Below are 27,888 nucleotides of genomic sequence, written 5' to 3' on the forward strand. Positions count from 1 at the left end.
ATGGGTCTGATCATCTCATCCCTCACACTGTCTATGAATTTGGCATTGTCACCTGTGTGTAAGTTGAACCTGAAGCCCACACTTGAAGACTATAAGTATTATAAGCATGGGGACATCATCATCGGAGGGATTTTTACTGTTTATTACCACATGGATGAATTTCCAAGTGTGACGTATGAGAAAATAATGAGATGTGCTGGGTAAGTGATCAGACCATATAATAGAAGGAACAACACCTATTGGTAGTGAGGGTATGAGAAAATGTAATTGTACCATAAATATTAACCCCTTGCCTCCGCAGCCTGTTTTGGTCTAAATGCCCAGGGCCTCTTTTTCCAATCTGACCTGTCTCTCTTTATGTAGTGATAACTCTTGTATACTTTGGTTGATACATTCAGTAGTTTTTTTTGTAAAAAACACAACATTTGCACAAAAACTTTAAACATTTACATTTCTTTATATTCAAAATTCTCTTGTTCTAAGAAAAATATTCATGCCGCATGAACTAATTATTACTGCAACATGTAAAACATGTCTGCTTTATGGTGACGTCATTTAGTGAACGTTCTTTTACTTGTTAGTATGTTAGAGGGGTTCAAAATTTTGACACAATTTTTTTTTTTAAATTTCAGGAAAATTTCTATTCTTTTTTTTTTTTTTTATAACACTTTATTTAATTTTGGTAATGAATAAACAACAGATATATCAAAGACAGGATCCATACAAGATCACAAAAGTAAAGGAGGAAGGGGGGAAGGGGAGTTGGGGGGGATTTGGGGGGGGGGAGGGGAAATAGGGGGGGGATTTGGGGGGGGGAGGGGAAATAGGGGGGGGAAGGCATCAGGGAAAGTACACGAATCAAACAACAAATGTAATGTAAGAAAGTTCCAAGGTACTAGAGTTCCAAGTAAACAGACCAGCAGAAGAGACCCAACATTTCAAGAATGCAAAAGGCACCCACATCACACAATACTGGACAGTGCATCGTTACAATTGGTCGAGGTCACACGAGGGCCAAGCTTCCCACTGCTTCAGAAAAGTAGTATATTTACCCTGTCTCCTAGCGACTAGACCCTCCATGATATAATTATGCTGCACCACAGCGAGAATAGCGGGGATAGATGGCATAACTGGGGACTTCCAGTTCCTTGCTATGGCTGTGCGGGTGGCCGTGAGGATATGAAATATAAGGGTTAGATGGGGACGAGGGAGATCATCTAAGTGTAGGCTCAATAAGGCAACTTCGGGCCCCCACGGAATGGGATAATGGAGTAACTCTGTCAATTTGGCCCGTATTTGTTCCCATAGGGGTGTAAGTTTAGCAAAAGTCCACCAAATGTGTAGTAATGTACCGACTGCGGCTTCACACCTCTAACACAATGGGGAAGAGGAAGGGTAAATACGGGATAAGCGATACGGGGTATAGTACCAGCGGTACAATAATTTCCTAGAAGCTTCTAAATGGTTGGCACATTTAGAAGCAGTATATGGCAATTGGAATACAAACCGCCATTGTTCAGGTGTGAACAGGAGCCCTAGGTCTAATTCCCATTTCAATTGGAATGGGAGAGGCCCAGTAGTGTTCAGTAGCAATAGGTTAGAGTATGCCACCTAGATCCCTTTTGCTTGTTGAGAAGGGTTATAGAAGAATTTCTCAAATTGAGTTTTAGGAGGGTCCCAATCCCATTTCACAGAGGCCAGAAGATGTCTAAGTTGTAAATATTTGTAGAATTCACTATTAGGTAATCCATATTTAGTTACAAGGGTTTGAAAGGGGGGAAGGATACCATCCTCCATTATGTCACCCAGGGTGTGAGCACCGGCTGCTGTCCAAGTGCCAAAGTCAGTCCCACCCAGGGCCAGCTGCACCGTTGATAGTGGTAAGGTGCATAGTCGTAGCGGGCATAATTGTTTAGTGGGATTAACAAGTGTCCATAGATGGGCCCCGGCCTTAATGGTCAGAAATTTACAGTGGAACTCAGCATTGGGCATATCCAGGGAGCACAACCAATCATTCATATTGGGAGAGACAACTATTTGTTTTTCCATATGTACCCAGTGGGGAAAGTTTACTGATTCTTCCCTCCATTTTTTGATTTGGTCAAGGACTGCAGCTCTATAATAGGATAAAATGCAAGGACACCCAAGACCTCCCAGGTGTTTAGGTAGGTGAAGAATCGATGCAGCAACCCGTGGTCTCTGACCTTCCCAAATAACTTCCCAAATAACTTTCATAACTTTCATAACTTGCGATGCGTCCTAGCCAAGATAGAGGTAAAGGGGAGTAAGATGATATGTTTTTACCTAATTGGGTCAGAAGGGAGGAGAAGTTAGTTTTAACTAGTTTGCTGGGTGATTGGGTAAGGATAATTCCCAAATATGTGATTTCTCCATTAGACCACTGGAATGGGAATTCCTTAGCCAGGTCGTTCTTAATATTTTGGGGGACATTTAGGTCCATTACAACCATAATTTGTTAACATTAAGTTTGTAGTAGCTCACCTTACTAAAGGTGTCCAATAGGGACATAGCCGCCAGGAGAGACTGAGTCGGCCTGGAGATAGAGATTATAACATCGTCGGCAAAGAGCCCTAAACGATGTTCATGGGTACCTATATCGATGCCGTGTATTTGAGGTGTTAATCGCACATGTTGGGCCAAGGGTTCCATTACGAGGGCAAAGATCAGGGGTGACAAGGGGCACCCCTGTCTCCTGCCATTAGAAATGCCAAAGGCTGATGACAGGGCGCCAGCTGTAAGAACCTTTGCCGAGGGGCAAGTATATAGCGACATTATAGATATAATCAGTCTGGGGGGGAATCCAAAGTTTTCTAGGACTGCTCTGAGATAGCCCCAGTGTACCCTATCGAACGCCTTCTCCGCGTCCAAGTAAAGGAGCAGAGAAGGCGTTCGATTGGCACAGGCACTGGCAATGACATTCAGGAACCGTCTTGTGCCGTCCAGAGTTTGACGGCCCTTAACGAATCCAACCTGGTCGTTATGAACCACCAAAGGCAGTATATCTACCATTCTGGTTGCCAACAACTTTGCATACAGTTTAAGATCCGTATTTAGTAATGAGATAGGTCTAAAATTTGCGGGCCTATCCGCAGGCTAACCTGGTTTCGGCAATGTAACTATCACTGCCTCCAACATTTCTTTAGGCGGCATTGTCCCTGATGCAAAGTTGTTCAACAAGCAAGTCATATAGGGTGCCAGCAGTGCTCCATGCAATTTATAAAATTCATTTGAGAGCCCATCGGGGCCGGGAGATTTATTGGATTTAAGTGTTTTAAACAGGGAACTCACTTCTTGCTCTGTAAACTCAGCAGGTGGACCTCTGGGATTTTTGGCAGACAGGCAGAGTGAAGAAAAGATGCTATTATATCTGCAGTGGGTTGGGGAGTACTGAGGTCAGTACGGAGGTTGTAGAGTTGCTCATAATACTCTGCAAAGCATTGTGCCATGCCCTGTGGGTCAAAGACCTTCGAACCTTTACTATCCACTATGAATGGTGGTCTGGATTTAGCCCCCCTTTGGCTGACTTGTTTAGCCAAAAGGGCACCTGCCTTGTTCCCCTGCCAATAGTAGGACATCTTCAAACGTCTAAGGGCCATGTCATATTTGTGCAGATTCAGGTTGTGAAGTTGTGAATGGATCGCAGAGATCTCAGAGGCTCTGTTGCTGCAGAAGGACTGTTTGTTTAACCTGTGGAGGTCCACCAATTTCATCTGGAGTTCTAACATCTGTTTGTGTAACTGTTTCCTGTTGTACAATGTTTGGCTTATAAAATGTCCTCTAATGGTTGCTTTAAAAGCACACCAGAGGGTATGGCTAGATATCTCGTCTGTGTCATTCAACCGAAAGTACTCCTGTATAGCAGATTTGGTTTTGGGGATATATGTAGGATGTTGAAGAACATAATTATTTAGCCTCCACAAGGCTATAGGGTGGGCGGAATATTGTTCTTTGAGATGCAAGGTTATAGGGGCGTGGTCAGACCATGTGATAGTTTTTATTGCAGTTTTTTCCACTAGGGGTATGACCAAGTTGTCCACAAGAAAGAAGTCTATACGGGTATAAATTTTATGGGGGGGGGGCAGAATAATAAGGAAAATTTCAATTCTAATTTTATTAGGGACCAGTTCAGTTCTGAAATGGATTTGTGGGACCTGTATGTTAGTTACCCCCACAAATCTCTCCACTATAAAAACTGCATCCCTCAAAGTATTTAAAGTAACATTTCATGAGTTTATTAACCCTTTAGGTGTTTCGTAGAAAATTTTCTTTTTTTTTTGGAAGATACTTCATTTTAATCCATTTTTTTCTCTAACAAAGCAAATACTGACTGAGAAATTGAAAGCAATATTTATTCCACTTATTCCAATGTTTCTAGAAATCTCCCATATGTGGCCACAGTGCAACCACTTAAACATGACAGAGACCTGGGGAATGTTGGGGCCTTTTTTTATTTCAGTTTTTTTTTTAGCCATTATACCATGTCACAGAGGCCTTGCGGTGCCAAAATATTTGTGTAAGACAAGTTGACGTTTCCATCTTTACCATTCTGGGGGACATGTGACACCCTGATCATTTTTTATTTAATTTTTTATGAGGTGGTATGAATAAAAAATACAAATTAGCAGCTGTTTTTTTTTTTTATATCATTTTTGTGTACGACGTTTACTATATGTCACATATGAAATGTTATCAATATTCGTCAGGTCGGAACTAGTTGGTCCTCATAGAAATTTGGAAATTTAAAGTGTTACTATATAAGTTTCAACCAAGATGACCAGGAGACACCCTTGTTAAATTTACGAACATAGGCATAGAGAGCAAACAATGAGACCTGAAGCTATGTTCACAAAATATTAAGTAAAATCAAGATACAACAAAATCTTCAACATAAAACTAGGTTCACTCACATGAAAAAGGCTTTTTCTTCTGAAAATGACTTTAAAAAACGATCATGATTATTATTTACAACTATCCCTATTAAATAACGGCAGTATTTTCACTTTAAAAATGATGTGTGAACATAGTCTAATAATATGCTCTATTAAAGTTTATAAATCTAGTGCAAATGTCCAGTATATGTTGACTATAAAAATTAGTCAGTGTTTTTCATCTGCCCCATTGTCTCTCATCTTGTGTGCTGAATGTGGATACCTTTATGTTTGAGATATAGTATCCTGAGGCTGATGAAACTTGGGCTCTCTGTCCGGAAACATATCTGTTGTCAGGCTGTCCTATGCTAACTGTCCCTGCCTACTTGTCTCAACATGTTCTTGGTTGTTCCCTATGCTAATATATTTGGGACAGGATTGAGACAAACTTGAGACAGTTACAAGACAAGGACAGAAATACACAATGGCAGGTGGTAAGCAAGCTAGGGTCAAAACAGGACAAGCTGACACCAGTACAAAGTCGCTAGGCAAAAAACAGAATCAATGAGGCAAACCAGAGTAGGGAAAAAAAAACACAGAGGACAAAAATATAGACCAAGTCCAGAGGCAAACAAGTAGTCAGGGACACAAGCCATAGTTAGGTAACCAGTAGATCAGGACAGCTAATCACAGGGTAGGAAACAAGTATAGGCACACAGGCATAGTGGAATAGAGAATGACTAAGTTGAAAAAAAAAATCCCAGACATAAAACTAAATAGGAGTGTAGGGCTGTCAATCACCGGCAAGGCAAGAAGTTACCTATTTAGGTGCTGGTAGAAATCATTCCAGAAAATGCACGGGTGTTAAACAAACTTCAATCAACTAGGCCAGGGCAGAATCAACCCATGTTCACACAAAAAATATACAGAATCATCCCGGCTGCATCATCAGTAATGAGGGATACCACCGGGTAACCATGGGGTGCGCCTCTGCAAGCCCAGACCTCCCATGCTGCCGTGGCACATCCTTAACAGGAGCAGCAGCTGGAAGGACACAGGGACGGAGGTGGGCAGCACAACGGCTGCTCCCAGCTAATGTCTATTATAATACTAACATTAGAAATGTAGATACAGCAGTTGCACTACTAAGATGTCCAGCAACGCACCAGGAAACAAGCAATTTTTCATGCCAAATTTTTGAAATGTGGATGGGGCTTTGTTGGCATCAGACAGTTATCATAAAGTTTATTTCTGATCTACATACAGCTGAGGACTTCTTATGTTTCCCTTATAGGACACAATATAATCTGTTTGACATTTGTATTTTCTGCAGACTAGTCACAGTGAATTACAAATACTTTTTGAACTTCCTATTTGCTATTGAAGAAGTGAATAGAAATCCTTACATTTTGCCCAATGTGACTTTGGGCTATCACGTCTATGATTCTTGTTCCAAAGCTAATAAAGCTGTAAAAAGTACAATACAGATATTATCAGGTCCTGGAGCTACTGTACCCAACTACTACTGCACAGGAGAAGATAACATTGCCGGATTTATTGGAGATCTACTATCTGTAACCACTGTGCCCATAGCACAACTGCTGAACATGTATGGATATACACAGGTAACTAATATGCATATAGAAATAGTATAGTCATGGCCAGAATTCATCAAAAGAAGGGCCATCAGGATGCAAAAAAAAATAATAATAATAATAATATTGTCAAAGCCAGGAGTAGAATAAACTTTACAGAGCAGATAAGTACAAGTAGAAAGTAGTATAGAGGTCACTAACTATAGACCACTATAGACAATAGTAACACACAAAAATAAGGAGAAACTAGAAAAAACATATAAAACACAAGACCTCAAGGCCTGATGTGGTGGAGGTGTCCTCAGCAACTCAAGACTACTAAGCAAATCCACAGTACAAACCAGCAGGGCTGCAATAAAAAAAAGGGAGCGGAAGCAGAATACTGGGCAAGGCTGCAGTCTGGAGTCATGGGTCCTTCTGTGAAGCCACTGCCAAGCACACAGTAATGATGCAACATCAACACTAGGTATTTTTCATTTAGACAATTAAAACAATGCAGTGCTATCAATTATACTGCACATCTCATGCAATCTGAACATGTTCCCCGGCTTGTTAAGCCTCTTTTCACCTGTGGAACCTTAGCAGGTGAGTCCACCCTCACCAGACTGCTGCTAACTAACAGCATGAAAAGCATGTTCACAGACTGCTTTCTGCCTGCATTAGAACCTCAAACAGAAGAGGATGCCCGAAAGCAGTGAAGAGCCACGAGGAGCTGTGGAGGAGCAATGTGACAGGTGAGAGATTTTTTTTATAAATGGGGACACAGATAGGGTCGTATACCATGTGGGGGCCAGGAATAGGCTTAACTACTATATAGGGGCAATAGAGAGGGCTTATACTAAATAAGGGCTTAGAGGGGCCTACTTTGTGATAACATAAAAGACAACATAAAAGGGGCTAATGTATTGGGGGCATAGAAGTGGCCTGAATAACAATATGGGGACACATGAAGGAGTTTGTGTAGTAGATTTTATTCCGTAACAGTTTAGGGCCATATTCACACAACGTGTATGTTGTATAAATCACGACCGTTGTTGCAATTTGCAACAACGTCCGTAATTTATACAACTCATACGCTGTATTTGAATGGAATCCTGGCCAGAGCGTATACACATAGTATACGCTCTGGACAGGATTCCTGAGAAACTGACATGTCAGTTTTCTGCGGCCACTATTCACTGAATAGCAGCCGCAGAGAACCTGTCAGTTCACACAATGGAGCGTGCGGCTTCGGCACGCTCCGGGTAATAGAACGCCGATGTTATACATAGTGAGCACATGGCCTGGTAGTGTTTTTCCTTATGTGGTGGAAATGGTGGTAGCCATGGTGTAAGAGTATTATTTTTTACTTGTATACTGGTATTATTGGTATTGTTGGTCTTGGTATACAGTATTTGGTCAGTAACAATATGGGAGTAATAGGTATGGTGAAAATATCGGCTCTCTATATGATGGTGTTTACTTGCAACTATGATCTACACTCACCGGCCACTTTATTAGGTACACCTATCCAACTGCACCTTACCACTTAATTTCTAATCAGCCAATCACATGGCGGCAACTCAGTGCATTTAGGCATGTAGACATGGTCAAGACAATCTCCTGCAGTTCAAACCGAGCATCAGTATGGGGAAGAAAGGTGATTTGAGTGCCTTTGAACGTGGCATGGTTGTTGGTGCCACAAGGGCTGGTCTGAGTATTTCAGAAACTGCTGATCTACTGGGATTTTCACGCACAACCATCTCTAGGGTTTACAGAGAATGGTCCGAAAAAGAAAAAACATCCAGCGAGCAGCAGTTCTGTGGGCAGAAATGCCTTGTTGATGCCAGAGGTCAGAGGAGAATGGGCAGACTGGTTCGAGCTGATAGAAAGGCAACAGTAACTCAAATAGCCAACCGTTACAACCAAGGTAGGCAGAAGAGCATCTCTGAACGCACAGTACCTCCAACTTTGAGGCAGATGGGCTACAGCAGCAGAAGACCACACCGGGTGCCACTCCTTTCAGCTAAGAACAGGAAACTGAGGCTACAATTTGCACAAGCTCATCGAAATTGGGCAGTAGAAGATTGGAAAAACGTTGCCTGGTCTGATGAGTCTCGATTTCTGCTGCGACATTCGGATGGTAGGGTCAGAATTTGGCGTCAACAACATGAAAGCATTGATCCATCCTGCCTTGTATCAACGGTTCAGGCTGGTGGTGGTGGTGTCATGGTGTGGGGAATATTTTCTTGGCACTCTTTGGGCCCCTTGGTACCAATTGAGCATCGTTGCAATGCCACAGCCTACCTGAGTATTGTTGCTGACCATGTCCATCCTTTTATGACCACAATGTACCCAACATCTGATGGCTACTTTCAGCAGGATAATGCGCCATGTCATAAAGCTAGAATCATCTCAGACTGGTTTCTTGAACATGACAATGAGTTCACTGTACTCAAATGGCCTCCACAGTCACCAGATCTCAATCCAATAGAGCATCTTTGGGATGTGGTGGAACGGGAGATTCACATCATGGATGTGCAGCCGACAAATCTGCGGCAACTGTGTGATGCCATCATGACAATATGGACCACAATCTCTGAGGAATGCTTCCAGCACCTTGTTGAATCTATGCCACGAAGAATTGAGGCAGTTCTGAAGGCAAAAGGGGGTCCAACCCGTTACTAGCATGGTGTACCTAATAAAGTGGCCGGTGAGTGTATCTAGAGGTATAAGGTATCAGGAACAAAAAAATTGTCTTACCTTTGTTAAACAGTTGAGCCAGTGCTGCGAGCTTGCCCCTCTGGCTAAGGTTTGCCAGATGGAATGATGGGAGGTCAACCAAAACAGTACGGAGACACCATCACATGTTTATCAATTTCATTGAATATATGAACATTGGCCCTTGGGAAGACAAATATGAAAAAATATTGCAGAGACACCATCACATGTTTCTCAACGTCAGTGAAATAGTCAGACCTTCTACCGGGAAGGAACAGCCAAGACAAGGGTGGTCTCCAGTCATGGATACCACCTTTCCACAAACCAAAGTCAAAGATGACATGGCCCAGAAAATACCCAAGCAAGGTATTCATCTGTAGACAGCTGTTTCAGGATATTTGCCCCTCATCAGTGTGAAGTATCATTCTGGCTAGTGGAAGCAAGGCCTAGTAAGTGCAGTCAAAGGAATGATGGTGGACCTCAGGGAGATCAACCAAAACACTGCAGGGATACCATAATATGTTTTTCAGTGAATCTAGGAATATTGCTCCTTGGGAAGACATATATGCAAATAAACTGAGGCGACACTAACATTTTTTTCTCAATGTCAGTGAACTAGCCAGACCTTCTATGGCAGGGTTGTCACACTCAGGCTCTTCAGCTGTTGCAGAACTCCACTTTCCATCATGCCTAGGGGGGTAAAGCTTTAGCTAACATCTGGAGGATCTAAGTTTGACACCTATGTTCTAACGGAAGAAACAACCAAGCCGAGGGGGTCTTCAGTGAAAGAAACCACCTTCCAACAAGTTGTTAGAAAGTGGTTTCATTGAATGGAGACCCCCAGGTTTTTTTTGCAAAGTTTTTCAGCTATCATGATCATTATTTGTGTTTGTCTACATGTGTTTGTCTACGAGATGGACACCTTTCCCTGATATGTTCCCGAAGTGGGAACAAAGCCTTTTTTGTGTCTTTAAGACGTACACATAATTGGGTGGCAATATCATTTTAAAGGATACAGTTAGGACTTCTGGTGTAGGCAGTGTCTTAATACCATGCTTCCTGCACCAGAAGCTGAGAGACATACCTCTCGCCTTCGAAGACCCATAACACTTTTATTTTTCCACCTACAGTGCCATGTCTTGTTTTTTTTTCAGGAACAGAAGTACTTTGTAATGGCATCTTTCAATCTGCCATAAAATGAATGAAGGATCCCCAAAATATCATTTATAGGGGGAATTTGGGTCAAAAAATGCGATTCCGCCAAGTGCCCCCCCCCCCATCTTTATTTATGCTTTTCACCATGTGAAAAAAATATTATTTTATTTTATAGATCAAACAATTCTGCACACAGAGAGGTTTTTTTTTATTTTTATTTTTTTTTTTTATATTTATTTTAACTTTTTATGTCCCCCTTCAGGCCATTTAAGCAATCGTCAGTTTACCAATTACGTTTTATTGCTGCTTCACCTGTGTTTGTAGCAGGCTTTCTCTACTCCTTATCTGATAGGCTGCTTCTTGCTTTTAACCATGTGTTAAACTAATTGTGTATTACACCAATACTAAGCGCGCAAGCGCGCAAAACGCATCAGTGGTCTTAGCAGCATGCTTTTATCTTTTGTTATGAAATAAAGAATCTACATTTTATCTTCTACTATCATCACTATCTTTTGCTATCCTTAGATTAGATTGCATAGCATTAGATCAGCATTATTGGCCACTAAAAAAAAGTTATTGCTAAGTGGATTTTTAGGTGGATGACAATACAATCACAATAGACAAGAGCAACAGCTGTTTCAGGTAACAACGCTACTTCCGGCTCTCAAGAATGCATACTGAGCATCCCTTCTATTTCCCTTAAATTCTTCTTTTTTATATCTACAAAATGAGTAGTGTCCGCGGCAGCAATTGCCCTGAGGGAGAATTTTGTTTAACCAAGTACTTTTTTTGACCTCAGCTTTAGGGGGCATAAGTCACTCCCCCAAAATCCTGTTCCATCTATAGGAGAACAGCGGTTTCTTCAATTTCTATTAGGTCTTGGTCACTCTCGATAATATGCAAATTACGACATACGGACTGAATACTCAAATCCATTATAGAAAGTTTGAAAGTAAACATAAATTTTGTTTTCTCCATTTTACACCTTTGCTTCTGTAACAATTGAGTTTTACTGTCGGTTCTTTCCAAGGCTTCTTTTCCAGATAACCTCCTTTTTTAAGTCTATGCGGGAGATTTATCAAACTGGTGTAACATAGAATTGTCTTAGTTGCCCCTAGCAACCAAACAGGTTCCACTTTATATTCCTCACAGATTTTTTGAAAAATGAAAGGTGGAATCTGATTGTTTGCTAGGGGCAACTAAGACAATTTTACTTTACACATGTTTGATAAATCTCCCCCTATGGGTCAGTTCACTGGCCTTTTTTTTTTTATAAGCCTCATTGGTGCTGTTAAAGCGACACAATCTCAGAAACTGGCCTTAGGAAGGGCTTTCTTGACATGATTGGAGTAAAAACTATCATAGTGGCGTAATGTGTTATTAGCAGTTGGCTTTCTAAATCCTGTAGTGGAAAGAGAAACATTCTAAAAGTCCACCCTCACATCAATAAAGTCTAAACTTTCCCCTACAAACAAACAGATGTAAAATGTGTATTAATTTTACTCCCAAAATTCAGTGACCCACTGTCCCAGCCGACATGATAAACATATCATGAACATTGTCCATAAATATCATAAACAAGACAATACCTTTAGCAAAAAGATTTCCCTCTGGAAAAAAAAAAACAACAAACAAACATAGGGGGAGAGTTATCAAACTAGTGTAAAGTAGAATTGTCTTAGTTGCCCCTAGCAACCAATCAGATTCCACTTTTTTTCATTCCTCACAGATCCTTTGAAAAACGAAAAGTGGAATCTGATTGGTTGCTGGGTGCAACTAAGGGCCCTATTCCACGGGCCGAGCAGGGCCCGATCAACGATGTAGACGATTGCCGATCTGCTAGATCGCCGCTAGTTTACTGGGCCTTGCAGCCCTTGCAGCATACATTACTTGATAGGTCTTCTCCTCCACTCTGTCTTCCTCCCCGGGTCCCGCGCGCTCTAGCTTCAGAATGGCCTGTCAGCTGACAGGCCACTCAGCCAATCATAGGCCATGGCGGTCCCGGCCTGTGATTGGCTGAGCGCTCTGTCAGCTGACAGGCCATTCTGAAGCTAGAGCACGCGGGACCCGGGGAGGAAGACAGAGCGGAGGAGAAGCCCTGCAGGTAATGTATGCTGTTACTCAAATCGTCGGTCGCCCGCCGCGCACCGCTATTCCACCATAGCGATGCGCGGTGGGGGAACGATGATTTTAGGTCTGGCCCTAAATGAACGATCAGACGATGACACAATCATCGGCTGATCGTTCTCTCTATTCCACAGAGCGATCGGGCTGAATGGAACTGATTTGGCCGATTATCGTTCCTGTGGAATAGGGCCCTAAGACAATTCTACTTTACACCAGTTTGATAAATCTTCACCATAATGTTTTTCGAAAAACACCAAAAACAAGTTGTCAAATGTGCATGCAACGGGCGTGCCCATGGCAGTACCAGAATCTTGACAAAAGATATTATGGGAAAAAATAAACTGCAAGGCTTCACAAACATAATTAATATACAGTGCAGGCTTATCGGTGGCAGAAGATATTTTGAGGGATGCGGTAGTACAGGGACTTGACGTCCATGGCATCTTGGACCTTTGAGATACATAGGCACTTTTCTTAATAATAACCTTAGCAGTAAATCTATGTATTTTGATAGACACTCTGTCACTGAGCTGATAGGGTGGCCATGGAGTCAGCTCGGTGACTTATGGATCTTCGGGCGGAAATATCAATGCAGTTTTCATGATCGTTTTGAAAAAAATTTTGGGCTTACTTATTGGTGGTATCCCCAACAAGACGAGTATATACCTGTCTATCCCCGAGTAGCCTGAATGCCTCCTCTTTATAATACTAGAAAATCACACTTTTTTTTATAATAATGTTTTGTTGATGTCTTAACCAAGCTAGAGCCTTACATTCACCTGAGTTAGGATTTTCAATTTTTTCAGGATAAGAAATAAGAATATTTTTAATTGTATGGACTAAAAATTTAGAATTACGTAACTTTCACCCTAGATCAGTTATGGAGCTACAGATCCGGTGCTCAGTGACAGAGTCTTGTATCCGTATCTGTTCCGTACAGCACGTAGTGACCATGTCTACATTTCTGCTGTGTTATCAGTACTGAAGCATTTTTCATGGAACTGGGTCGGGATTATTACTAGTGACGATGACAGCGGAGACAAAGAAAGCCAAGTTGTCTCCTCATTATTTAATAGTCAAAGTGTCTGTATAGAGTTTACAGTGAAAGTTTTTACTGGGTTTAAATCTCAAATCAAAAAAATAAAAACTCTGAATGAAAAAAGCAAGAAAATCATTTCCCGCTCCTCCTCTAAAATCATTATTGTTTGTGGAACGTTTTCTTACTTTATGATACAAGTTCTTCAGCTGCCTGATGATGTTCTGAACACAAAGACTTTCCTCTTGCCCCCTAACTGGTTCACAAACACTGACATTTTATACCGTTCTTTCAGAGCCTTTAACTGTTCTTTGGGTTTTCTGTTTCTTTTGAATGATGATCGAGTGCACAACAATAATAAAAAACATTTAAAGGATCGATACAAAAGGGGCGACATGAAGCAATTTCTATTGAACCTCCATCCTTCTAATTATCCGGATGATAAATGGCTTCAAGATATTTGGATTTTTCATTTTAGGTGCTTGCCAACAAGTTATAAAAACACAGGCTATCGACCTTCAGTGAATTTTGAATTGCCTTATTGTTCAGGAAAAGAGAATGTCACAGAATTGCCAGTTCTCCTAAAGCCTGATGGGTCTCCTGTTGCTTACAATGCATTAATGTCCATGACTTATGCCCTTCATGCTTTGCATATATTTCTTGGAAGAGAAGTTTTTAGCAATTATTTGAAAAAGTCTACATATAGACATAAGGTACAATTTTATTTGCAGTGTAATTGGAATGAAATTGTGTTGTCCCAACACGGGTGTTTCTTTTTCTCCTATGCACCTGTCAAAAAGCTTTTTTCTTTCAGGTTAAAGGGAATCTGTCAGCTCCCAGCCACTACCTAAGGTGCTGACAGTGTGCTGTAGCTGGCAGGCCCCAATGAGCATGGTGCCTTTTTGGTAATTTTCTGTGCAGCGGATTAAGTATAATCTTATGTCTCCTACTGTTACAGAGCTGTTGCTCGTGCCACACTCGTGCATCCTCCTCCCTCTTCATGAATAATCAATGCTGCCCGGCCTCCTGCTCGCTCAGCTGTTAGAGTGCAGATCAGTCCTCTGTAGGCAGGTTATCTATGAAAGAATCTCTCCTCCCTAATGTGTTGGACCTTTGGTCTAGGGGTAACTCACCTGTCTAGAGACCTGCCAGCAGTTCATTCTCTGGTTTGAATCCCCTGATGGAAATTAAATAGATGTCTTTTTTTCTCATTATTGTATAATTTTTAAGGCTATGTTCACACACAGTATTTTTGCTCAGTATTTCGGTCAGTATTTTGCAACTAAAACCAAAAGTGGATTGAGAACACAGAAAGGCTTTGTTCTCACATTGTTGAAATTGAGCAGATGGCCATCATTTAATGGCAAATATCGGACGTTGTTTAAAAAAAAACAGTAATTATTTGCCATTAAATGACAAGCATCCACTCAATTTCAACAGTGTGTGAACATAGCCTTTCAGTGTTTTCAATCCACTTCTGGTTTTGGTTGTAAAATACTGACCGAAATACTGAGCAAAAATACTGTGTGTGTGAACATAGCCTTAAAAATGATACAATAATGAGGGAAAAAATACATCTATTTAATTTCCATCAGGGCACTCGAACCAGAGAATGAACTGCTGTCAGGTCTCTAGACAGGTGAGTTACCCCTAGACCCCAGCTCCAACACATTACAGAGGAAAGATTCTTTCAGACACAACCTGCCTACAGAGGACTGATCTGCACTCTAACAGCTGAGCGATCAGGATGCCGGGCAGCATTGATTATTCATGAAGAGGGAGGAGGATGCATGACAAGTGTGGCACGAGCAACAGCTCTGTAACAGTAGGAGACATAAGATTGTACATAATCTGCTGCACGGAAAATTACCAAAAAGGCACCATGCTTACTGGGGGACTGCCAGCTACAGCACACTGTCAGCACCTTAGGTAGTGCCTGGGAGCTGATGGATTCCCTTTAAGTGGTGGATAAAGTATTAAGTTTTACCACTAGGTTCCAGTGTTCTCTATATGTCTATGTATTGCACAGCTGAAGTAAGTCATGGGCTAATGTTTAATGTTGTACCATGTGTTCTGTGCTGACCTATCACAGGTGCTCTTTTCTTCTCAGTCTGTCCTCTCTCTTTTTTCTCCTGCGCACATTCATCCCAACCACTCAAAGGCAGGCACACAGAGGGCCCCTGTAGGAGGAGTTTGACTGGTGGAGGAGGTGCAGTTCAGTTCTTACTAGGTTTCCAGTGAGAGAGGTCACCAAGGAACACCCAAGCCCATGCCAGGAACACTTCTAAAAGGTGAAGGACGGCATCCTGAAGTAAAAGGAGCTGATCCCCATAGGATAAATCTACCAGTATACAAGGTCTATGTATCCTATCGCACATTGCAGGTAACCAGGAAAACTTGGACACCTAGCTACACCCAGATCACTGTGTCTGGGGCTTTTGCTACCCTACTGGGACAGGTTCAACAATACCAGGGGGCAGAAGGCTGTCAGACAGTGTCGAAATGTGAGTACGAGTAACTCTTCACTACGGAAGATATTCCTAACACTTCCGGTACAGTTCAAGGCTACATTGGGTTAGGGCTCCTGTGGAATACTCCTCTCCACTGCTCCAACTCTTGTCAAACACCTACCTCCAGCCATAAGGTCAAACACTAAAGTGTGTAAAGATTTACTACTGGTGAAAACATGTGAAAAAGCTGTTACATTTTTATACTACAGTACAGGTATTTTTCCCCCTTCTGTGGGTGGTGGTACGGACAGTCAGGGTGAGTCAGTTGCTACTGCCATGACAAGATCCCACAACAACCCGGCAGGTTACCAACCATTTGGGGAATACAGTCAGCTATATCTTACAAACAGGTGTGAGCATCACACCTTTGTGCTGGACTAGCACTGGCGTCATGACACACACCATCATCGCCTGAGCTAACAACCAGTACCTCGTCTAGTACCTCTGGAGGGGGAAAACCAATCAGAAGCATCATTATTAATCTTCACTTTAACTAAAGGAAGCGAATATAGCAATTTAACCCAATAAATAAAGTTGTCTCCCAGTTCCAATTTCTTCAGGACCTTCCAGAGAAATCCCCACTCCACCCTGTCAAATGCCTTAGTGGCGTCTAATGACAGGATGGAGCGGGGGACCCCGGTTTCCAATTGCAAGTTAGCGAACACTTGTATAAATCCTGTATAAATCTAACGGAAACAAACCCCGACTGCTAGTGATGAGCGAATAGTGAGATATTTGAATATTTGATATTTGTACGAATATCCCGCGAATATTTGAATATTCGATCGAATATTCGATCCCATTAAAGTCTATGGGAACAAGTATTTGATTAGTGAAAAACATCTATTTGACCATTTGGAGGGTGAAACCGGAAGCTGGGGGATTTGAACGCTTATCGAATATTTATCGAATATTCACGGGATATTCGTACGAATATCAAATATTCTAATATCTCACTATTCGATTGAATATCTATTCGATCAAACAGTATTCGCTCATCACTACCGACTGCTCACTTCTGGTGCAACCTCTCCTAATCTCCGCGCTAAAACTTTGGCAATTATTTTACAATCAGAGTTTAATAAGGAGATAGGGCGGTACGAATCCACTTTAGCTAGATCTTTATTTTTTAGATCGGGGCAGGACCCCTAGCATACAGGATTCCTTAAAGGTCTCAAACGGTTTAGGGAGGAGCACATCCTGGAATTATTTATAAATTTCAAAGGGTAGCCCATCTGTCCCAGGTGTAGATTGACCCCAGAATAAATTAATTTCTTCCCTAATACATTGTTTACAATCCAAAATTGTGAGCAAATGGGGGTTGAAACGAAACTCCCTCCTTATACCCGATCCAATTCCAGGAAGTTTAATACATCACAACAGGGGAGAGTGATGGGATATTGATCTAGGCTCATATCTTATAGAACTAACCCACTGAATAGATATATCATTGCAGAAAGCAAGGTCTATACGGGAAGCCACGTTATGTGATGAGCTAAAACAGGAGAATATAGAAGAGTCACCATGCAAACACCTCCAGACATCGTGCCAATTAAACTCATCAATTGCTTTTCCAAGTGGCGTAGAGTGCGGAGAGTCTTTCCGTAGCCTACCCCTCCTGTCCAGACAACTGTCCATTGGGCAATTAAAGTCTCCACATATAAAAAGCGGAACACCTTCCTTATCCTGAACAAACTTAATTAACTTTAACAGCACTATAAGGGAGAATGGAGGAGGGACATAGATGGCTCGCTAGGGTAACTGTAATATCATATAAAACACAATGCAAAAAAACATATCTACCTAGAGAATCAATCTTACAGTCCAGTTTACGAAAAGGAATCTTATTGTGTATGTATATTGCTACCCCCAAGGAGAAAGTGGAGTAAATTTATGGTATTGGCTGATGGCCCATTGTCTCTTGATCTTATTGACATTTTCCTGTGAGCAATGTGTTTCAGCCAAACAGATAATAGCGGGAAGATATTTATTAACCCTATCGAAAATTGCGCACCTCTTAGTCCTCTCCCCCATGCCCCTAACATTCCAAAAAAAAAAGTCTTAAGTCAGAACAACTCATACCTTCAAAAAAACGAGGAAGAAGAGAAAAAAGAAAAAGAAAAAACACAACCCCACTCAAACTCCGCTGGAGAAAAACCCACTCCTCCCCCACACCCCGTCAGGCCTTCCCCTAGCCAATGTTAACAGTCTGTGCAACAAGACTCACAGACGCAAGAGTGCAGGACCCCGGCCGAGCCTGCTCTTATTGGGGCGCCTAGTCACGTGACACCTTGGGGTCTTCCACGCTGTGCCTGATGCGAATGCACCGGAGCGAAGCAGCCGCACAGGCAGCACCTCTGCCGCTCCAGCCATCTGGAAGGTGTGAGTGATACAGCTCAGCGTGAAGCACAATTCTCTTCGCCCCGGCAAGAGGCCTCCAACCAACAGGCAAACATCCTTGGCAGCTTCAAGCTCTTCTGTCGGGTCCTGGCAGAGGCTGCCCCACAGTAGCCGGCATCTTTCCCGAGGGAAGCGTTCCACCTCCAGGCAGGTAACACGAGGAGAGAGGATGGAGAGGGAGAGCCAGAGGAGCAGTGTGCGTCCTACGTCATGACACTTCTGATTGGTTTTCCCCCTCCGGAGGTACTAGACAAGGCTGTCCCCTCTCTCCTCTTCTTTTTGTTTTTTACATTGAACCCCTTGCCTCACTTATTAGGGCTTCTCCCCAGGTATTGAGTTTTGGGTTGAGAAGACAGAGCGAAAAAAATCCTATTATACGCTGACGATATTTTATTATTTGTTAGGGGCGGAAAGGAGGCAGTTAGAAAGGTTATGGATGTGGTGGATGAGTTCGGGTCCTCTTCCCCTCGAACCAGATGGTTCATTAGAAGGGCTCAGAATTTTGGTTATCCAGCCTGGGGGTTCATTTGGGTATTTGGGGCATTCAAATCTCAGGTACAGTAATGTTAATGATTTTCTGGAATTAAACTTGCCCCTCCTGCGAAAGAAGATTCAGAGTAGAATTAATGGTTGGTCGCAACTTACTATCTCAATGGCTGACAGGGCAGCTCTGATTAAAAAGATAATACTCCCACAGTTATTATACTTTTTGTATGCAGCTCCTATTTGGATCCCTAAAACTTGGTTCAATAAATTGACTGTAATGTTGAACACCTTTATCTGGAGTGGTCGTAAGCCCCGATTGAAATATAAAAATTGGACTCCTTCTTTGGTGGATGGTGGATTTGGGCTTCCAGATTTTTTTATTCATTTTTTAGGGATTGGAGCACAAGATTTGCGCAAAGGTTTGAATTTTCCGATATTGAAATTTATTATGGAGCACAGTCAATGGAGATATGACGATGTTTTCACTGGAGTAGATGGGGGGTTTGGTGGATGTAAAGTTTTAACACAAGTTAAAAAAATACTGTAATATTTGGAAGCATCTGAAGAAGGTTTGTAATTGTAAAGAAAATTTGGAATTCATGGCACTTTGGGGTAATGTTGCCTTTAAAGAATTTTTTTAAATGTCAGAATCACAATTTTGGATTAGTAGTGGTTTGAGGTTTGTGAATCAGTTGGTGGTTGATGGGAAATTAATTTGTTTTGTGGATTGTAAAAGGGAGTATAATATGGTTGACTCACAGTTTTTTTTGGTATTTACAACTCTCGGATGCCTATAGGTGTTCAGGGGGTGGATGTAGCTGGAGCACTAAGATACACTCCTTTTTTGACTACCTTAAGAATCTACTGAAGGCGAAGCAGGTGCTGTCTGGCATCTATAGATATCTGCTTCGGGAGAGGAGCAATCCTTACTAATCTAAAATTAAGGAAAAATGGGCATTGAGCATAGGAGATATAAGTGATGTTTAGTGGGAGGTAATGAAGTGAAATCTCAAATCTTTCTCTCTTAGCGCCTCCCATCAGTTAATTGCGTTAAAAAATTTATATAGAGTATACCTTTCTTTACAAAGGTTGGCTCAAGCACAAAATAGAGAAGATGCTAGATGCCCAAAATGTCAACAGGAGCGAGCAGATTTTTTTCCATCTAATCTGGGGTTGTCCATCTGTCCAAGCTTTTTTGGGGAAAATAATAATAGGCTACTTGACTAATTCCCTTGGGTTATCTATTGTTGAGGAGACATTTCCAACTTTAATGGGGGCATACCCTATGATATAGGTGATGGAAGACTGATTAATAAACTTACCACATTGGCAAAAGTACTTCTTTCCCGCTACTGGATGGGGGTCTACTCGCCTTCACTGCATGAGTGGGAAAGTCTGGTAGAAAGAGTATATAAATATGAAAAATCTCTTGCCAAAAAACAATCCAGAAGAGGGTTGGTTCGGTTTTGCAGGACCTGGGCTAAATGGGAAAATAGGAAGTCAGAGTAAGCTGCTGTGTGGTGTTTGTGGTGTTTTTTTGTTGTTGCTGTTGTTGTTGTTTCCTTCCTGTCTGTTCCCAGTTAGTGATTGGCTGAGCGGAGAGTAAAAGTCCACTCAGCCAATCACCGACAGACTGAGAAGGGACAACGCCACGGTCAGTAATTGCCTGACTTGGTTGTCATTCTTGCTGCAACACTGTTATTCTCAGTCGGTCAGTGATTTGTGTCACTCTCCTCTCAGCCAATATCTGACTAGCTGAGAACAGACAGTGCCACAGCCAGTGATTAATTAAGCAAGCAGTTACTCTTGTGTTTCGAGAGTGACAGCCCGCTCAGCCAGTCACCGGATGAGTGCAGCTTAAGACACGGAAGAGGACAGAAAATACGAAACAAATTGTTAGCTAATTCACCCTTCTCTATTTGCAAGCATCAATATTAAGAGACAGACACCGTTCCCTAAGTTGCAATTTAAGTTCTGTAATCTTTATTTATTTATTTATTTGACACAAATTTTAAAGGGAAACTATCACCAGGTTAGACAGAAAGAAGTCCAAAATAATGTTTATTAGAGGACTATTTAGAACATTATTTATTTAAAAATAAATACATAGAAATTATTATTATTATTATTATTATTATTATTATTATTATTATTATTATTATTATTACTACATCTTATATTTATTATTTTTAAATCAAAAGCTAAACAAATATTTAAAAGAATTAGAATACATGGATCAGTCCGGGATGATCAAATATTATGATAAAAGAGGAGAATTTAATATAATATTTCATATTTATAACTGGAAATTAATAGAAAATAAGTATGCCAATTATATATTTGTGGGCTCCTTTACACCCTGGGCTCCACCAGATAAGCAGCTTCTCATCAATAGTAGCAGGATATTCTGGAAGAATAACAAGGTAACAAAAGATCAAGACAGATCAGAAATAATTCAAATAGTTTCACTCTTTAAAGCTCTGGACACAAATATGTTCTATTTTATTTTCCATATGTTTTACCCTTACTTCAACATGACATACGTATATATGTAGGCTTAAAGACCCCGGGAATACACAAAAGTATGGTAGACAATACCTTGGTGTCCTGTTAATAAAATGTATACTGATGCAAGAATGATAAAATGTGGTCACTAGTAGAACTCTGCATTGTATATTAAAATCTATCTGAATTCCACAAGGGATGCCACAGCAGGGCCCATCTGGCATTTCTGGCAAATGTCAGATGGGCCTGTGCTCTCTGTGGGCCACTCTTTATCTTCCAATCTTGTTCTTCTGTTTTGTGCAAATCATGGCACACAGTCTTATTATCAGCTAGAAGCTGTGATTATGTGATTAAAAGTTCTTGAGCAATAGTTAAGAGTTCAGCAGAGACAATCAGCACCTAAAATCCTAAGGACCCTTGCATGGGAAAGAGGATGGGGTAATGAAGAGTACATATGGAAGCTTTGCTAAAGGGCAAGAGGGTCACAGAGACAAGTTGGGGGTGCCAAGCAGGGGTCTATATGTCTATATGTGAGGGTGGGAACTATGAGCAGGAAATGGGGACCTTCTATGTAAAAATTGTAAAACTACATTCTATGCCGTCATTCTAAACCTACATTCTATGTCAACATTCTAAACCTAAACCTGTAAGTCAATTTTTTATGACAACAGTCTTTGTCAGAATGCTGACATAAAATTTAGATTTAAAATGTTGACATAGAATGTAGGTTTAAAATATTCTATGCCAGTATTCTATGTCAACATTCTATTGCAACATTTTAGGTCAAAATGTAGGCTTAGAATGTTGATATAAAATACTGGCATTGAATGCTGTCAACATTTCATGTCAACATTCTAATGTAGTCATTTAAGCTGGTGGGGTAGTTTCTGTATCAGGGCTGATTTTTTTTGTCCTAGTTGGACCCTAAGCACTGAGCACTTTTTGACAGCACAGAGGCTGTAAATTTATTCAGGAGCAGGATTCAAGCAGTGATAGGAGGTGGAAACACCTTAGGATCATTTGCCCAAAAAGTTTTCAAATCTAAAGGTAAACAAGTGAAGGTGCTTTTAAAGGGGTTGTCCAGTGAGAAGCTAAAGCTTTCTGCTCATTTTTTTGAGATCCCACATCTCCGATTTTGGGGGTGGAGCTAAGTAGTAATGATCATGTGCAGATCAAACTATGCCCACGTGCAATGTCAAATAGCTGCACAGTTTCTCTGTAATATCAGAAACACTGTGCAGCTACTTGACATCGCACGTGGGTGTAGTTTCATATGCACATGATCATTACTACTTAGCTCCACACTTAAAATTATTGGACATCACACACAGGCACACAATGACTGTGACTTCCCCTTCCCCCATGTTTTACAATTTTTACTTGCCAGACAAGCCTTTTAACCTCCTACTTGGTGTTATGATAAGTAACACTAAGTGGCTATTTCTGGGCACAGTTTTCTACAATGGTCACTGAGACAAAAATCCCCAACCGCATATCATGTAAAATGGTCTATTGTCTTTTAGGTTTTTGGCTCCAATACATTATTTACTCCCCACTGATCAACTATTCATGTTCTGTGGATGGGCCATCAAGAGTTTTGTCTGGGAAACCCCTTTTGAGTGAGGAACATATGATAAATTTGGAAACGAAAGAAAAAAATTATTTGAGTAAAGGTAATATCATTGTTTTTAACAGATACCAAGATCTCAATGTTCCGAATATTGTCCACCTGGCAGCAGAAAGCTCAAGAATGACAAGAAGCCGATCTGCTGTTATGACTGCGTAAAGTGTCCTGATGGAGAAATATCAAACACAACCGGTAATGGTTAATGAAATACAAATGTAAAAATTTCTAAAAAAAAAAAAAAAAAAAAAACTAAATTAAAAACATTTGTATTATTTTCATCAGGTTTTTGGTCAGTATAAATGAGTCCACACATGGAATGGGGTTGACACAGACAAACTTGAATGGAAAGAATTGTACAGTTTCTTTTAAACCCAATCCTGATTTTGGTTAAAATATTACTGACCAAAATACTGGGGAAAATACTGTGAACATAGCCTAATAGCTATATTAATACTAAACCAAGTTGAAGTTGTAGGTCAGCACTCCCTTCAATTCTTTAGTTAAGATATTTCCCTAGGCTGAATGCAAAACCAAGAGCACGTGAGATATTTCTCCGGACCCTGGGGTGTTCAAATACGAAAAACATTTGGACTTTCTTCAGCTCTTTAAAACAATACTTTATTTTTAATTATTTATTTATATTATATTTTAAAGCTGACCTGTTTCAGGCTTGCTATTCCTTAATCACGGATCTTTAACCCCTTAGCGACTCATGACGTATCTGATACGTCATGGTGCTGCTCGGGGTGTTCAGAGCGGGGTCCTGCCGGGACCCCGCTCTGAACGGCGCTGATCCCGGCTGACACGTGCAGCCGGGCAGTGCCTCTGTTAGCCGGCGCGGGTCCCGTTGCCGCGCCGGCTAATTAAGCCTCTAAGTGCAGCTGTCAAACCTGAAAGCTGCCCTTAGAGGCTTTCCTCCGTGATCCCTGGTGTCTAGTGGGACGGAGATCCGTTCTTCTGCTCGTGCCGGGAGATCCGTTCTTCTGCTCGTGCCGGGCCTCAGCGTCGGAATGACGCTGATCCCGCCTCAGCAATAGATTGTTATCGCCTGCAGCAGGCCATAGCAATCTATGACCAATCTCATGGATCTTTGCTATATCTTTGCTATGAGAGATCAGTGCTATGTATATACAAGCCCCCCAGGGGGGCTTCTAGGTAAGGTAAAAAAAAAAGTAAAAAAGTGTTTTTAGTAATAAAAAATCCCCTCCCCTAATAAAAGTCCAAATCACCCCCCTTTTCCCATTTTATAAATATAAATAAATAAATAAATAAATAAACATATTTAGTATCGCCGCGCGCGTAATCGCCCGAACTATTAATTAATCACATTCCTGATCGCGCACGGTAAACAGCGTCAGCGCAAAAAAATTTCTAAGTGCAAAATTGCGCATTTTTGGTCGCATCAAATCCAGAAAAAATGTAATCAAAAAGTCGTATATGCGCAATCAAGGTACCGATAGAAAGAACGCATCATGGCGCAAAAAATTACACCTCACACAGCCCCATAGACCAAAGTATAAAAGCGCTATAAGCCTGGGAATGGAGCGATTTTAAGGAACGTATATTTGTTAACAATGGTTTACATTTTTTAAAAGCCATCAGATACAACATAAGTTATACATGTTATATATCTTTGTAATCGTAACGACTTGAGGAACATGCATAACAAGTCAGTTTTCCCATAGGACGAACGGCGTAAATGCAAAACTCCCCGAAATCAAAACAAATTCGTTTTTCTTTTCAATTTGACAGCGCAAATTATTTTTTTTCCGGTTTCGCAGCATATGTTATGGACAAATAATGCCTGTCATTGCAAAGTACAATTGGTTTCACAAAAAATAAGCGCTCATATAAGTCTCTAGGTGATAAAATGCAAGCGCTATGGACTTTTAAACTTAAAATGGAATAAGCAAAGGCGCAAAAACGAAAATAGGCTTTGACCTTAAGGGGTTAATGGCCCTCAATCCATGGTATACTTCATTAGGCCAGAAAGAATCTCGCCAAGCAATAGGCAAATGCGGGTCAGATCTGTTTTCCTGTAGGGTGTATGATCCAGACGCTGTACTGTTTTTGCTATGTTTAAAATGAACAGTTCTGCATCTGGTGTGGATAAATCCTCCAGTCACAATTTATACTCTTTTCTACTTATCCAATATTCCGTAAAAATCAAACATAGGCCAACACTGTCAATACTGTTTTTTTTTGTTTTTTTTTTTCTTTTCTCTTTCTTATTCTTCCTATTATTGAGACCCCTCACGGAATGTTGATCCTGCCGTTTCACAAAGGTCTTTTTATTTGCCGTCATTTTCTAGCAAAAATATAGGCATATTATGCAAATTATGGCTGTAATTTACACAATACACATGTGTTTTGGCAGGAAAATGGTAGCTGTCTAAAAAGACTACCGTCAAACTGCAGTAAAAAGGCGGTGTAGAAAAATAGTCAAATTAAACATACAACCCATCTGTATCCATATTTTCACAACATGCTTGACAGCCTTCATTTTGAAGCAAAATTATATATTATACACTCACCGGGCACTTTATTAGGTACACCTGTCCAACTGCACGTTACCACTTAATTTCTAATCAGCATCAGTTCAAACCGAGCATCAGTATGGGGAAGAAAGGTGATTTGAGTGCCTTTGAACGTGGCATGGTTGTTGGTGCCAGAAGGGCTGGTCTGAGTATTTCAGAAACTGCTGATCTACTGGGATTTTCACGCACAACCATCTCTAGGGTTTACAGAGAATGGTCAGAAAAAGGAAAAACATCCAGTGAGCGGCAGTTCTGTGGGCAGAAATGCCTTGTTGATGCCAGAGGTCAGAGGAGAATGGGCAGACTGGTTCGAACTGATAGAAAGGCAACAGTGACTCAAATAGCCAACCTTTACAACCAAGGTAGGCAGAAGAGCATCTCTGAACGCACAGTACGTCCAACTTTGAGGCAGATGGGCTACAGCAGCAGAAGACCACACCGGGTGCCACTCCTTTCAGCTAAGAAGAGGAAACTAAGGCTACAATTTGCACAAGCTCATCGAAATTGGACAGTAGAAGATTGGAAAAACGTTGCCTGGTCTGATGAGTCTCGATTTCTGCTGCGACATTTGGATGGTAGGGTCAGAATTTGGCATCAACAACATGAAAGCATGGATCCATCCTGCCTTGTATCAACGGTTCAGGCTGGTGATGGTAGTGTCATGGTGTGGGGAATATTTTCTTGGCACTCTTTGGGCCCCTTGGTACCAATTGAGCATCGTTGCAACGCCACAGCCTACATGAGTATTGTTGCTGACCATGTCCATCCCTTTATGACCACAATGTACCCAACATCTGATGGCTACTTTAAGCAGGATAATGCACCATGTCATAAAGCTAGAATCATCTCAGACTGGTTTCTTGAACATGACAATGAGTTCACTGTACTCAAATGGCCTCCACAGCCACCAGATCTCAATCCAATAGAGCATCTTTGGGATGTGGTGAAACAGGAGATTCGCATCATGGATGTGCAGCCGACAAATCTGCGGCAACTGTGTGATGCCATCATGTCAATATGGAACATTCTCTGAGGAAGCTTCCAGCACCTTGTTGTATCTATGCCACCAAGAATTGAGGCAGTTCTGAAGGCAAAAGGGGGTCCAATCTGTTACTAGCATGGTGTATCTAATAAAGTGGCCGGTGAGTGTGTATATATGAAAGTAATGCTCATGCTGTTTATTTTCAGCCATAATTATCAAAATAAGGCTGTATTTTAAACCTAAGAGAGAATATATTTTGATTGGCTGTTTTATGGACACCTTTTCATTTTGGTGGCAAATATGAGCATATTATGCATCATAATTTGCATAAGACACCTGTACTTCAGCACCAAAATGAAGGAATTCCAAGAAGGCATCTGTGGTCAAACTTACTTTTACCAAATGTAGTTTTTAATTTTAATTTTATTGTTTTCTTCCAGATAGTGAAAATTGCATAAAGTGTTTGGATACTGAATGGTCGAGCAGTAAAAGAAATCAATGTTTTCCCAAACTTGAAGAATTCCTCTCCTTCTCTGATGGACTCTCCATAGCTCTATCCTCTATTGCTATTCTGTTCTGGACAATATCTATTCTGATATTAGGAATTTTTGTGTCACATAAAGATTCCGCCATTGTGAAGGCAAATAACAAGACCCTGAGCTTCATCCTCCTCATCTCGCTGTCATTGTGCTTCCTCTGTGTCTTCTTATTTATTGGCCGTCCTGTCGATAGAACCTGCAAATTACGACAAATAGTTTTTGGCATCATCTTCTCCATCTCGGTATCTTCTGTTTTGGCCAAAACCATCATGGTCTATATGGCTTTTAGAATATCCAGGCCTGGAAATAGATGGAAAAAAATTATTGGAATAAAAGTGTCCAACTCTATAGTTGTGGTGGCCTCATCCATTGAGGTTATTATCAGCATTATTTGGCTATACTTGTCTCCCCCATACCTGGAGCAGGACACCCATTCCTATCACAGGAAAGTCATCATTCAGTGCAATGAAGGGTCTCAAGTTGGTTTCTTTGCTGTTCTAGGTTACTTATTTGTCCTGGCAGCTGTTAGTTTTACTGTAGCTTATTTGGCTCGAACATTACCAGATCGGTTTAATGAAGCCAAGTACATCACATTCAGTATGCTGGTGTTCTGTAGTGTCTGGATTACTATGGTCCCTTCTTATCTGAGCACAAAAGGAAAAAACATGGTGGCCGTAGAAATTTTCTCCATCTTGACTTCAAGTGCCGGACTTTTAGGCTTTATATTTTTCCCTAAATGTTACATTATTTTGATCAACCCCCAATTAAATATAAAAATGCGTATACATATGGAACAATAA

The 27,888-nt window shown here is 41.1% G+C and overlaps 1 protein-coding gene across 1 annotated transcript; it reads left to right on the forward strand.

Moving 5' to 3' along the window:
* On the forward strand, positions 1-27,888 carry LOC138796492 (vomeronasal type-2 receptor 26-like). The gene is made up of 7 exons (XM_069976098.1): positions 1-200; positions 6,223-6,514; positions 7,148-7,218; positions 13,981-14,215; positions 21,100-21,321; positions 23,099-23,222; positions 26,990-27,888. Exons 1-7 carry the CDS (start codon positions 1-3, stop codon positions 27,886-27,888), a joined length of 2,043 nt encoding a protein of 680 aa, XP_069832199.1.

Source organism: Dendropsophus ebraccatus, chromosome 7, assembly GCF_027789765.1.
Source record: "Dendropsophus ebraccatus isolate aDenEbr1 chromosome 7, aDenEbr1.pat, whole genome shotgun sequence".
NCBI classification, from domain to species: Eukaryota; Metazoa; Chordata; class Amphibia; order Anura; family Hylidae; genus Dendropsophus; species Dendropsophus ebraccatus.

Coding starts and splice junctions, on each gene's coding strand:
- LOC138796492 (XM_069976098.1), top strand. CDS start 1: ATGGGTCTGATCATCTCATCCCTCACACTGTCTATGAATTTGGCATTG. Junction 6,515..7,147: donor ACATGTATGGATATACACAG/GTAACTAATATG, acceptor TGCCTGCATTAG/AACCTCAAACAGAAGAGGAT. Junction 14,216..21,099: donor AGTCTACATATAGACATAAG/GTACAATTTTAT, acceptor TTAAATCAAAAG/CTAAACAAATATTTAAAAGA.